Source organism: Cricetulus griseus, chromosome 4 (assembly GCF_003668045.3).
Source record: "Cricetulus griseus strain 17A/GY chromosome 4, alternate assembly CriGri-PICRH-1.0, whole genome shotgun sequence".
Classification (NCBI taxonomy): domain Eukaryota; kingdom Metazoa; phylum Chordata; class Mammalia; order Rodentia; family Cricetidae; genus Cricetulus; species Cricetulus griseus.
In genome coordinates, this window is record NC_048597.1 from 210276034 (window position 1) to 210289850 (window position 13817).

The 13817-nt window shown below is 42.8% G+C and overlaps 1 protein-coding gene across 1 annotated transcript in view; it reads right to left on the minus strand.

Annotated features, from left to right (window-relative positions):
• Ephb1 (EPH receptor B1) overlaps positions 1-13817 on the minus strand; it is a 298236-nt gene that overhangs the window by 84532 nt on the left and 199887 nt on the right. Inside the window, exon 6 of the mRNA XM_035444232.1 lies at positions 4841-4965. Coding sequence (XP_035300123.1) covers positions 4841-4965 — 125 coding nt within the window. The remainder of the gene's footprint in view (positions 1-4840; positions 4966-13817) is intronic.

The following is a 13817-nucleotide window of genomic DNA, read 5'->3' on the forward strand; positions in this document are numbered from 1 at the left end:
TAGAAATCCCCCCAACCTAAAGCAACTGGCCCTAGCTTAGACAGTTGTTATAAAGTGCTGGAGAGATCTAAACACTTAATCATAGAGACAGCTGAGGGCAGATGTAGATGCTCCCCCCCACTCCATGGTTTGCCTACATGCACTGACAACAGGAGTGAAAAGTGCTACAAGACAGTAAACAAGAGAGAATGATGAATGGGAATATATTGAATGGAGAAAGAGATGAGCATGGGAGAGGTGCAGGGAGTGTCCTTAGTTCTCTGATCTGAGCTCTCTATTAATGAACTGCTGGGGGAAGGCATTGCCCTACTGGTTCTATTCACAAAACTGAAGTTGAAACGTGTTCCCAGCACAAACTGAGAGTCTGGTTGGGCAGGAGACCCACAGGGGAGCTGCCAGAGGTTGCAAAACTACCACCAATGGGCCAACCACTTGCCTTATAAATAAAGTGCTATTGCACACAGCCACACCCATCTCCTGCTTGTGGCTGCTTTCCTGACATTATGATTCGTGGTTCAGATGAAGGGAATGGGGCATCCACAGGGAGAGGAGGTAGCTCAGGATGGAGGAATAGGGAATTTTGTTGCCTTGGACTGGATCCAAGACGTCTACTGGGCTGGATTCTATTTGTGTTGGTGAACCAGACATGACGATCATCCATTTTGCTTAGATGTCTTTGTGTTTAATATTAAAACTCAGTATCTTATTTCAGGAGTCACTCTGATACAGAAGTCCTGAGCATAGATGATGATTTCATATAATCCCAGAAAATTTTAGCACTGAAATATAATAAAAATGTCTGTAATTTGGTTGTGTGACTCCCTATATGTGACCTGTGTGGTCATGGCTGTCATTTAGCCTTTATGTGATTTAGTTCCATCATCTATAACTGATTATAAGTGGCTTATGAGTGTATTTCTTTCAAGGATCGGAACTAATATATCTGTGTGCATTTGGAACATAATAGGTACTCAATATATGATGAATTACCATTTTGGTTATTATTTCAAAATGCCTTCACAGGCTAATGTCTTTTCTTTAGTCATATTGGAAACGGTCAAGGCAATGCAATGGATTTTGCAGTGTAGCCCTTTGTAAGCAAAGGAGAGGTCTATTCTCATATGCTCAAGGGTGGTCAATGACTAAGCAAAGAATCCTCTGTGTTCCCAAGAAATGCATCCCATCCTCTGGAGGAAGGACAATAACATGCTCCAGTGAGGTATGCAAGCTGCCTCAGGCATTGAGTGCTATGTGTATGTGTGTTAATAATTAGTATGAATTAATGAGAAGCAAGGGGATGGTCTAAAAGGGGAAACTAATGTCCTTCATAGCCTAAGAAGCTGAGGTTAATTACAGTGCTGCAAGGGAGGAGGTTTGAATGGAAATGCAGACAGTGGCAGAGGCTGGGCTGCCTGCAGAATACGATGCCAAGGCACAGAGGCATAAGCCCATGGCTGTGGTCCCAGGTTATGTGGACCACTTGACCTCATCACAGCTGCCCACTGAAGTGTCTGCCCTGTCCACAGCAGGTAAGGTAGAGGCAGAACGGTTGGCACCAAAACACTCAGCCCCTTGCCAACACTGCCACCTGCTGCAGGGTTAAAGATCACATCTCATATCCTCGCTATATGATTGACCTATGGGAGTATATTTGCTTATTTTTATTCTCTTTATGTATACTTTTGTATACTCTTTTATTCTTTTCATGTATATTTTATGTATGTATACTTTTTGTCCAAAGCAGTTATAATAATACTGAACACACTAGAATATGAAAGGAAATGTCAAATTTATTAAGTAAGCCCAGGTACCCAATGGGCACATATTAGGAAAATTCTTCTTTTCAGATGAATATAATTTTAACAGGGCTGCAAGATCACACGTATGGTAAAAGGTGTTGAGTAGACCCTGGTCAATGAGCCAGCAGATTGCACAGTAAGCTGGTAAGTGTAACTTGGTGGGACTTTTAGGTCAACTTTAGTACAAGATGAAATCAGGTCCAAACACCTTGTCAGATTGATTCTAACCTTATTATCTCCCCTGCACCATTTTTTTTTGTACAAATAGATCCCTAACTTGGAAGCAAACTGGGTATAATGGTGTCCTGGCTAGTTTTATGTCAACTTGAGACAAGGTAGAATCATCTGAAAGGAGGGAACCTCAACTAAGAAAATGCCTCCATAAGATCCAGTTACAGAGCATTTTCTTAATTAGTAATTAATGGGGGAGGGCCCATTGTGGATGGGGACACCGCTGGGCTGGTGGTTCTGTGGTCTCTAAGAAAGCCAACTGAGCAAGTCATGAGGAGCAAGCCAGTAAGTAGCACCCCTCCATGGCCTCTGCATCAACTCCTGCCTTCAGGTTCCAGCCCTGCTTGAGTTCCTGTCCTGACTTCCTTCAAAGACTGTCTATGATGTGGAAGTATAAGCCAAATAAACCCTTTCCTCCCCTACTTGCTTTTGATCATGATATTTACGATTCAGCAATGATTACCATAACTAAGACAAATGGGTTAAAATTACCCCCAATTCACTGAATGTTCTGAATCAACTGTCTATGAAGGCCAGTGTTCTCTAAACAGAACTGATGGTAATCTCATTAGCTCACTGGCAGTTGTTTCCATAATGTTGAAGAGCATACCTCCCCATGGACAATACTCATGATCTAGACCGGTGGGCACCTCTGTTTTCAGGGATGTAAAACTACTACCATTTCACAAATGGCCAAGCTGTGCCCTGCAATGGTTAAGTCACAGGACCACAGCGGCTTGTCAGGGTGCTGTGCAGGCCTTTGCTTCTAATGTGGTGCTATTCTGCCATTCATCTCACCTCTCTGCAGGGCTGTGGGGACTTCATCCCTGATTCTCTCTACATCCAGCTACCCAGCAGATGACCTAGACAAAGGGTTTTAATACCATGCACATCCCAACAACTCACTCATGGGTGTCTTTAGCCCATCCCCTTTCATAATTCCAAATTAAGAGTTATCTTCTGCCTGAGATGCCCAGTATCCTATTCTACACCTCTGCATGGCTTTCTTATAGGCATTTTAGGCACAAAACTGAACTTCTGTTCTTCTTTCATCCCAATATCCACTACTTATGGAGATCTCCTCCACAGTTGATGTTGCCTACATCATTCTAGAAGGGCTCTCTAACCTCAACCAAGTTAGAAATCCTGTTAGCTCTACCTTCAGTGTATACTGCATAGCTAGAAGCCAGCTAATTTCAACAGCTCGTGGTTGATGCTCCATTTCAAATATCTATCTTCCTGACAGATGATTATGGATCTAGCAGGCCTATTTACAGCTTGAATGATGTTCAGAATATAAGTCACATCCTTGTCCCTCCTCTGCTCTTAAACCTTCAGTGGCTCCCTGCCTTACTCAGTAGTAAAGCTTGATTCATTACAGCTTAGCATAGTGGCTTGCTATGTGATAAGCTTGTGATAAGCTCTCTCATGTCTACTCGTTCCTACTGCTTGTATCATTCCAGGTGTTCTCATCTGCTTTCTGTTCCTAGAGTCACAGCTGTGACTGCATTTCAGAGTCTACCATTCTCTCCTTGCTGAGATAACTGCTTCATAACTTTTTTTTCTTCAGATACTGAAAGAGGTCTCATCTTCTCTAAGAGGCCATGATCATTTTATTTAAGTCTGTGACTTACTCCTGCCTGGCCTTTACTAAGCCATTCATCTGCTCTGGGTTTTTTCCCCTTTTGAACTTTAAAAGGGTTTCTGCTTGTTTGTTTGTTTGGTGTGTGTGTGTGTGTGTGTGTGTGTGTGTGTGTGTGTGTGATGTGTGATGTGGGGGTATATGTGCCACTGCATGTGTGTAGAGGCCAGAGGGTAACTTCCAGGAGTTGGTTCTCTTTCAACGTTTATTTGAATTCTAGATATCAAGTTCAGGATATCAGTTTTGTTCACAACATACCTTTACCTTCCCAGATCTTTCCAGATGCTCTATATTTTTTATGCTACTATTTTTAACATGCTAATCATTACCATATTTTGTATGTTCATTGTTTAGTCTGTCTCCCTCTTTTGGGAAGCAAGACTCCTGATGGCAGAAATCTTTTGTTCACTAACATATCCTAGAATAGGACCTACCAAATAGTATCGAGATCAAGCTCTTCAACAAACAAACAAATGCATCTGGTGTTTTTCTAAACAGTGTGTTGGGTTAGTGCAGGAAGTGCTGTATTTTCCGATGATATTTGCAAATGCTGCAGTTCACCATCATGGAGAATGTCCTGCTTCCATGGACGATGAACAAGCCAGGGACCAACCCTACAGGGCACTGTTTCCTTTTCTTGGCAATGCATGCCCTAGATAGCCCTTAACAGCAGTTGCTGACAAGTATTGACAGAATGCAACACACAAATTTCTATTTCAACTCATTTTTTATCTCACCCTTCTAATGTCCAATTACACGTTCTTCATCCTCCACATTAGTGTCATGGCACTTGCATATAATTTATAAATAAATAAGCTTGAGTTGGAGGCACAGGATCAACAGTTTGGAAAACAATTCATTTACAAGACTCCAAAATTCTCTGAAGATTCTGGAGCACCAGGTCATTTAACACATCTTCCTTAGAACAGCAAATACATGGCTATAGGAAGGGGAGTGGTTTGATTGTCCAGTCCAGTGACTTGTCCAGACTGTCAAGTGATGAGTATAAAGGATCTCTCCCAAGGCAGACATGGCATTCTCCCCAGGGAGCCCCTGCCCTCCAGCACCCAATTCTTCCTCCCTATGGATTTCCTTGTGCCCTCCCCTGGCCACACCCACAGAACAATGTTGGCTTGGCCTTAGAAGCCTGAGGTCGAAGCTGGCTCACCTTCTCATAGTACCGGATCTCATAGTCCAGGATGATTCCATTGGGCTGCTCCGGCTGAGGCCATGACAAAGTGATGCTTCTCATGGTGGCACTGACCTGGTGCATGATGGGTACAGTGGAGGGGGCTGTGGGAAAAAGAAGAGACAGGGTAGCCAAAGAGATATTCAACATAGGAGAAGTGCTGACTTTGGGAGATGAATAGAAAGAGGTGATTGGGTTTGAAGTCTGTGCTTTCTCATTAGCAGAACTGGATGAATCTGCAGAACCTTCTGTGGGTTTTGTGGGCTGAATGGCATTGAGATGACAGAGGACAGAGAAGATGATGATTTAGCAGAGGAAACCACATGTGAGCAGGGCTGGAGTAGATATAGTATATTTATGGTACAGAAGGGGAAAAAACTTATACAATATGGTTTAGTGGGTAAAGGTGCTTGCTGGAAAGCTTGAGTTCAATCCTCAAACCTGGCATAAAAGTGGAATGAGAGAAATAATTCCATGAACTTGTGCTTTGGCCTTCATATGTGTACTGTGGCATATGTGTCAACACACACACTTTAAAATCAGCCCAGAAGAATGTGACAGATTCTGAAGACCCCCTCCATGGAAGGCCTTACCCTCCCTGGGGAGCAGAAAGGGTATGTGATAGGTAGGGTGTTAGTTGGGGGGAGGCAAGGGGGAGTGGAGGGAGAGGGAACTGGGATTGACATGTAAAACAATCTTGTTTCTAATTCAAATAAAAAAGTGGAGAAAAAATCAGTCCAAAATAAGCGAGAACTGGTAAAATAGGAGGAAGAGGTAGGAGCAAGAAGCCTTTCGAAGTACAAGGTGCTGAAGGACCCTCAGTGATGCAGTAATGGACTGAGCTACTCCAGGGCAGAGAGCCTGGGGTAAGAGATAACAACAAGAGAACTGATTAGTGCAAAGTAATTGTACAATAGAAAGGTACATTCCAGCAAATATTTCTTTCTGGTACTGCGTGTGAGATTTTAATGTACTTCAAAAAGAAAGGAAGTAGCATCCCTCACTAAGACAGGAACACAGAGCTGCAACACAGGCCCTGTCAGAACTCTCCAAATGAGAACATTTGCAATGAAGAACTCACAAACGCAAACGAAGAAATGATACACAAAGCAAATGTTTGGAAACAGGATAATAATTCCAAGATCAGCAAAGATGATTATTAAATTTCTGTTAGGAAATAATATTTATGTCCCAATTCAACATTTTTCACACGGTGTAAGTAAAATGAAAACAGTCTGGAAATAATAAATGAGGGCTGTCTTCCTAAGGGAAGAGGAGGGTAATGGATGAGGCTCAGTCTGTGCTCTGCTCAGGGGCTGTTTTGTTTAGTCCTGCCAGTTCGGCAGTGATGAAGGTCATTTCCTCACTCGAACTCCACTTTACAAGGGTTTCTCTGGGGACCATGGCTGAGTGACATTTACTATCCTCAATTTAAGTTAATAGATTCCCTCCAAGACCTGGAATTACAGAGCTCAGCTAGCAGATCACGCAAGGGGGAAGGCATGGACTTGTCCACAGCTCGTCGGACTCTAGCACTGACTCAAGTTAGTCTGTTCCAGGGAAGGAGAAGCAGGGCATCATTCTAAAGATGTGTCCAGCTGTGTGAGACATACAGCTGTGTGGGGAATGCTGCCATGACTTCTTAGCATCAGAGTGGCCTCTGGGACTTTGGAGGTCAGTGTGCACAAAGCCTACTAGTCACCATGTGTTGGCCATGACAATGCACCTCTCTGAGCTCCTACTCCTTGAGGTGTAACTAACTAAGGAACTTGGATGCTGTGCCACTGTGTTTACACAGACGATTGCCTCCTTCAGAGTCCCAGCTAATCACTGAGTAGCTGGCCCATCCCTGCAAACTATGGGTTCCCCTAGTAGATACTCCTAATCAAAGATTCCACAATGATCTTTCCAAGGCTTCATGGTAATAGGACAGGTGTGACAAATTCCTCATGCCCAGTCTTCCCTCTCTTCTTCCTTCCTTCCTTCCTTCCTTCCTTCCTTCCTTCCTTTCTTCCTTCCTTCCTTCCTTCGTTCCTTCCCTCCATGGAATCGGATAATTATTGTGGTCTGATGGATCCTCCTAAATGTCCCCCAAGTGTTTGTACTTGCCGCCAAATTCCTGCTACATGTGGGGCATCCTGCTCTGTGCTTCTGTAACTCTCACTACTATGTATCTTCCTTATCCATATCTTAAATCTGTCTTCTTTTCTGTGGTTTCACCTCTCCAAACTAAAGTAGTCTAGATAATTCTTTGTTGCACATAATAGCTTGTCAAATATCTAAAGAAACAGGTCAGATTGTACATGAGCCTTCCCTGCTATAAAGAATGGTCAGCTGCTACAAATATTTCTGCCACAGCAAGACATGATGCTACCTGTGGTAGCTCTTACCATGTTACCCAAGTCTCTGTAGACATGAGAAAGAGGCGTCTGTCCAATTCTCTTCCATTGTCTGTACTACAAGTTCAGCTTAAACCTAATATCTACCACGTTTTGTGCATTCTATTAATTTGACTTTTAGCCTTTGGGGCAAAAGCGCGTCTTTGTTGTTCAATCCTGAAGTTAGAGTCACATATAATCTCTATGTCTCCCTGAGGTGTGTTCTCTCTCACCATGTCTGTAGACTTGGATTTCTGTTGTGGAGATTTATAATTCCTCTTTGCTTTTTATGTTTTTTTATGGTGTTAAATTTGATCTACTTATCTAACAAGTTAAAAGAACTTTTTATCTTCATCTCAACTGTCTAATGCATTTTTCTCTCCTCCCTCGGCATTATAGTCCAGGTCTGTTAATTAATTAAACAGTTACTGTTTAATTGCATCTGCCATGTAGTTGCTCTTTTAGGTTCTAGACGTACATTCATGGACAAAGTAAAGTTTCTTGCCCTCATAAAACCTACTCTCTACTGGAGGGATTTGGAGTCTAGACATAATCAACAAATAACAAGATACATAAAAGATAGCAAGTAAAGTGGGACAATGAAGTCGGGGAAGAAGAGGTAGAGCACCAGGGAAGGAGATATGTGGTTGGCCTGTGTCAGCAAAGGGCTCCCTGAGTAGCAGGCGCAGGAGTGTAAGCGAGAGGACAGTGGGAGCAGCACTGGAAAGGAAACAGCTAAAGTATCTGACATGAAGGCAAGGAGAAGAGCCTTTGGCTTCTATTCCAAGTGATCAGGGGAGTGAAATGAGTGATGACAATGAAACAATGACGATTTGACTTGTGTGATAACAGTGTCATCTTCTGTGCTGCAAACAGAAGGTGTGGGGCAGACAAAAGCACAGAATCCTATCATAAAGCCACTGTTGTGAGATCAGGCTCCAACAACCAAGTGGCCAGAGCTTGTATAGGAACAGTCTCCATCTTAATGATGCTTTGACTTTGCTTCTTCGACTCTACCATGTGGAAAAAGGTGATTCTTATTCAGCAGGAACTATTTCGGATTTTGAAACTTTCCCAACCTAGAGATATTGGCTACAGTCTGGATGTTGGGCAGCAGCAATGAGCCACATCCATGTAAACACAGAGACCAGTCCATCTTCCACAGTTATCACATCGTGTGTGTGTGTGTGTGTGTGTGTGTGTGTGTGTGTGTGTGTGTGTGTGTGTCTGTGTGTGTGTGTGTGTGTGTGTCTGTGTGTGTGTGTGTGTGTGTGTGTGTGTTATGTTTGCTTTGGGACAAAGCTGTTTAATCAATTTATTAAGCTATATGAGATGTTTGATTATTGCTATAAACTAGACTCTACATTAGATAATTCTTCCTAACTGTAGGCTACTGTTTTGAGCACATTTCAGTTAGGTTGGCCTAAACTTTGTGTTAGGTGCAGTGAGTGCCGTGACATAGCTATATCCTCCCAGGAAACCATTCCTTCCTGGAGAGAGGAGGAGCTTCATAAGACACAGAAAGCTCATAAAACATAGAAGCCCCAGGAATCTCAGAAAATGACAAGATTCACAAGGCCATTTCCCAAGTTTATACAAGTAATAACAATTTCTGGAGAGATGAGACTCTCTCTGGTGGAGCTGTCTGCAAATTGTTCAGGGAGCTCCAGGGACTGTAGTTTTCACCAGTTGTCACCCATGCTGGGTAGGCTTTTCTGTGGTGCAGCTGCCTTTGAGTCACCATGTCCCTTTGGTAATCCCAAATGAAGTCACTGATGCACTGAATTAGACTTGAGTGGGGTTACACCTTTGGTCTGCCATGGGTAGCCTATCTATGGTGATCAGAGATCTCTCTCTCCTGGAAACATCATGTACAATGTAATTTTTGATTGACTATATTTCCAGCTCAGTGACAATGCCATGGGAATGCAGTCCCCTCACAAGTCGAGGGATGCTGGCATTGGGAATGTCTCCATAGATGTGGGATATAGAAGAAAAAGAATTAAAAATGACTGCAAGGTTTTTATTTGGAACAACCAAAAGGCAAGGCTGCCATCAACTGAGATGAGAGGCGGCATGAATAGAAGGCATCCGGGGGGACAGACCAGGTGGCGTTCCACTTTGAACTTACTGCTTTTCATGTGTCTAAGACGACCCATGTAGACACTGGGTAGGGAGAGAGATATGTGTGTAAAGTTGGTGCTATTAGTATTTCAATAAATCAGAAAGGAGAAGTGACAGATCATGAAGATAACTAGTGGATTGGATGTTTTGAGATGTAAGAAATGAGGAGGAAACAGCAAAGAGCCCTGTGAAAGAAAGTCCAATGGAGTAGAAGGAAAGCCTGAGGAGTGTGATTGCCCTGGAAACCAAGTGGAAGGAAGCATACATTCAGGGCACCAAATATGTTAAATCTTACTCCTTAAGTCAGGTAAAATGAAACTGGAACTGAACCCCGTGACTTAGCCACAGCCTCTGCGGTTAACCATTTGGAGGACATGCATTCACCTTGCTCAAGGTCCTGCAAGCCTTTGCAGGATTATGTGAGGAAGTAAAGGTAGTTCAGAAAGTGGCACAGTCTCTCAGAGTTGCTCCGTGTTTCAGTGGGTCCTAGGGTGACCTAAGATGGAGATGACAGAAGGGCTGCTGATAAAAGTGCTGTCCTACCACAACTTGCCATTCAGACTCCCCTTGCAGGCCATGTGGAAGCACAGTCTGCACAATGTTGGTTTCAGAAGTGCCACACAGGCTTTTAGGATCCCTCTCTCTGCAGAGATAAAATGTCATCTATTAATACTGGAAGACTCAGAGCTGGGAATGTAGGTCAGCTGGTAGATTATTCCCCGAGCATGCAACAAGCTCTGGGGTCAGTCTCTAGCACCACAGAAAAATAAGTATGATGGTACACAGCTATAATGCCAGTGTTTGCAAGGTAGAGGCAAAAGGATCAAAAGTTCAAGGTCATCCTTGGCTAGATAGTGAGTTCAAGATCAGCCTATATGAGGCTGTTTCAAAAAACTGAGGCAACAAATTAAAAAAAAAAAAAGAACTGCAAGATGACAGATCAGACACACACAGTGATGGCCATCTTCTCCGGGGATAGAATCAAATGCAGAAGAGCAGCTACTTTTTGAGGTCCATGGTGACAAAAAGACACTAATGTTTTTCTGTAAGTGGACTTTAAAATCCTCTTAGGCTTTGGAAGGCAAAACAGTGAGTGAGAAAAAACATCCCAGCACTGAGCTCAGTAGCTCAGTAGCTCAGTAGCAGAAGGCAGAGGTGAAAGGAAGAGGGGGGAAACACAGTAGCACAGGTCTAGGCACCATGCAGAGGTCTGGCTGAGCAGGCCTGCACAGAAGACAGGCACGCAGAGAGCTGTCTTAGCTTCACAAAAGGTAGTTGTTGGAAAGTCATCTTGATCAGGTCTTGCCTGTGTTCACTGCTGGAAGAATCAAAGGTTCCTTCATTTTCCTGTGTCTGGGAACAAAGCCATGACCAAGTGTCGGCCAGAGAGCCAATCTGTCAACCTTAAAAAGATGGAGCCAAAAGTGCTAAGAGTCAGATGTGACAAGTCACACCTGAAATCCCAATCCTTAAGAGACTGAAGCAGGATTGCTGCAAGTTCTAGGCCAGCTTGGGCCTGCATAGTGAGTTTCAGATCAGCCAGAATGGGGCAGTGAAACCTTTAAAAATTAAATAATAATAACAATAGTAGTAGTAATATAATTAAATAGCAACAACAATAATAATGATGAGAACAGTAAGAGTTCCATGAAGTGGAAAGCCATATCAGGTGAGGCAAATAAAAGGGAATAAAGGTTCCGGCCAGCGGAGACCAACAACTTGCAAGGGAAGGTGCAGGCACAGAGGCAAGTCTGTGCCTTGGAGTAACTGCCTCCAGGAGCTAAGTTTCAGAACACTAGACCTGAGGATAGGGCCACCAGATCTGTGGCTGCTTAGGTTATGTCTACTTGACACAAAATAAGGTGACCCGGGAAGAAAGAAGCTCAACTTTGGCATTCTATTGGATTGGCCCATGAGCATGTCTGTGGGGCATTTTATTTATAAATGATGGGTGTGGGAGAGCCCAGTCTACTGCAAGTGGTGCCACCCCTGGACTGGCGGTCCTGAGTTATACAAAGGAGCAACTAAGAAGCCGTGGAGAGCAAGCTAGGAAGCAGCATTCCCCTGTGTCTTTGCTTTAGTTCCTGTCTTCAGGTTCCCACCTTGAGCTCCCGTTCTGACTTCTCTCTGTGATGAACTGTTACCTGGAAGTGCAAGCTGAAATGAACTCTTTTCCTCCCAAGTTGATTTTGGTCTGTGTTTTATCACAGCAATGGAAACCAGACTAGGACAGAATTCCCTGCTATCCCTGCTCCAGAGTTAATGGTTGCAACTCCAAACTGTTTCCCTGTCGTTCAAACATGCACAGAGTACCGGGTCTGCAACAGCAGTCGGTAACAGGGCAGCCATCCAAATGCACATGCAATATGAAACCTGTGTGGATCTGGCTGATTCACAGATGGCACCTCCCTGTGACCAGGAGTTACAAGTGGCTCTGTCTACAATCCATACCCAGTTGGTGGATGAACAAAAGGGAAGCAGAGAAAGGCAAATAATGCAGAGTCTGCTTTTTCCAAAGCCTGCATGGAACTTCCCCTTCTGCCTTCATACAGCAGAAAGAAACTTAGAGGGTTTTATTTTTCATGCCTGCTTAGATTGAAATTGGCATGTATATCTTTTTCACCCCCCTTTAAATATTTCATCATTGGGCTATAGCTATATCTCAGTTGGTAGAATGCTCTCTTACCATGAGCATATATAGGTTCATTCTCCAGCACCACATAAAACTCGATATGATGGTACAACTCTGCTATTCTGACTTAGGAGGAAGAGGCACAAAGTGTTAGTATTTAGGCATTTGTACTGGCCTGCCTTTGGGGTTCTGACAAGATATGCCCTCAGCTGCTGCCACTAAGAGCACCTGTGCATATTCACTATGTTCCCTTTTAAAAGGGCCCTGCCCACCTCCCATCTCCCCTTCTCTCTTTCTCTCCCTCTCTGTCTGTCCCCTCCCCCTTTCTCACTGCCTTTCTTTCCTCTCTCCCACTGCTCCTGTCCCCAGAGGCTGGTCTCCCCCCTCCACTTTCCCCTTTTTATGATCCTTTTCCCCTAATAAAAACCCCTCCACTTTAACTCTGTTGCATAGTGTCTTTCTCTCTCAAGCTGCTTTTTAAAAATTACAACAGAAAGACCAAGAGTTCAAGGCCATCTTGGTCATCTTTCCCTACTTAGTTAGTTCAAGGCCAATCTGAGTTACAGATAGACCCTGCCTCAAAAAAAAAAAGAAAGAAAAGAAAGATAGAAAGAAAGAGAGGAGAAGAGAAAAGAACAGGGGTGAAAAAGAGAAAAATCTTAATCCTTTTCCATTTCTTCCTCTACTCCTCTCCCTTTAAAAATTTTTTCACTACATTATTTTCTTTTTCTCATTTCCCCTATGCTGTTTTCCATTTGAAATTTTTTATTTGATTTCCTTCTCTTATTCATTGTTCCTCTTTCTTAATATCTCATCTTTTTTTAGCATTCAGAACAGAAGGAGAAATAAAGAACCTCAAGATAAACATAAACTAATGCAATTCATGGCACTAAGTCAGCATGATGGAAGATATTTAGAAGTCCACTTATAGTAAAAGAAGATAAGCACAGCCCAGAGAGCATGATAAAGAATAAGAATACTAAGATCAGATAAGAAATTAGGAGTTGGAATGGAATCAAATCTTACAGAAAACAACAGGAAATAGAACATTCTTTTTAATAGTACTTCTGAATGCAAATGTTTATAGTTCTCCAGTTAAAAGACAAAGAAGAGTAGCCTATTAGATGATAAAATAAGACCCAACTATTTGCCACCTACAAGAAACTCACCACATTGCCAAAGAAATATACAAACTGAAAGTAAAAGGATAAAATGTTACATTCCCAGCAAATAGATTGTGAATGCAAGTAGAAGTGGCTATTCTTATATCCAACAGACTTCTCTCAACCTAAAACTAGAAGAGACAAGTATCATATATATTGATAAAAGAAACATTATACAAAGAAGATATTATGGTATAAATATACACACATTGTTTTAATTCATAATAAAAGTGCTAATTTTCATAAAGATACAAATAGGATTCAATATAATAATAATGGGTGTTGTGGTTTGTCTATTAGATTTCCTTTGAAGGCTCATGTATTCTTTGTCCCTAGCTGGTGAGGCTACTGAGATGTCAGTAAACCAGCAAGGCTCTGACCTAATCAACAGATTACCCACTAGTGGAGTCATAACCTGATGGTATTATTGGCATGTGATGGAAGCTAGGAGGTGGGCCTGGTCAGAGAAGATCACTAGGATGTATCTTTGAAGGGAATATATTATCTGTGGCCCCTTCCTGTCTCTCTGCTTCCTGGTCATCATGAGGTGAACAGCTTTGCTCTAACATGCCTTCCTGTTACCATGGTCTCCTGCTTCACCACAGGTTCACAGCAGGGAAGCAAATCAAACATGGATTGAAGCCTGTCAAAGAATAAGT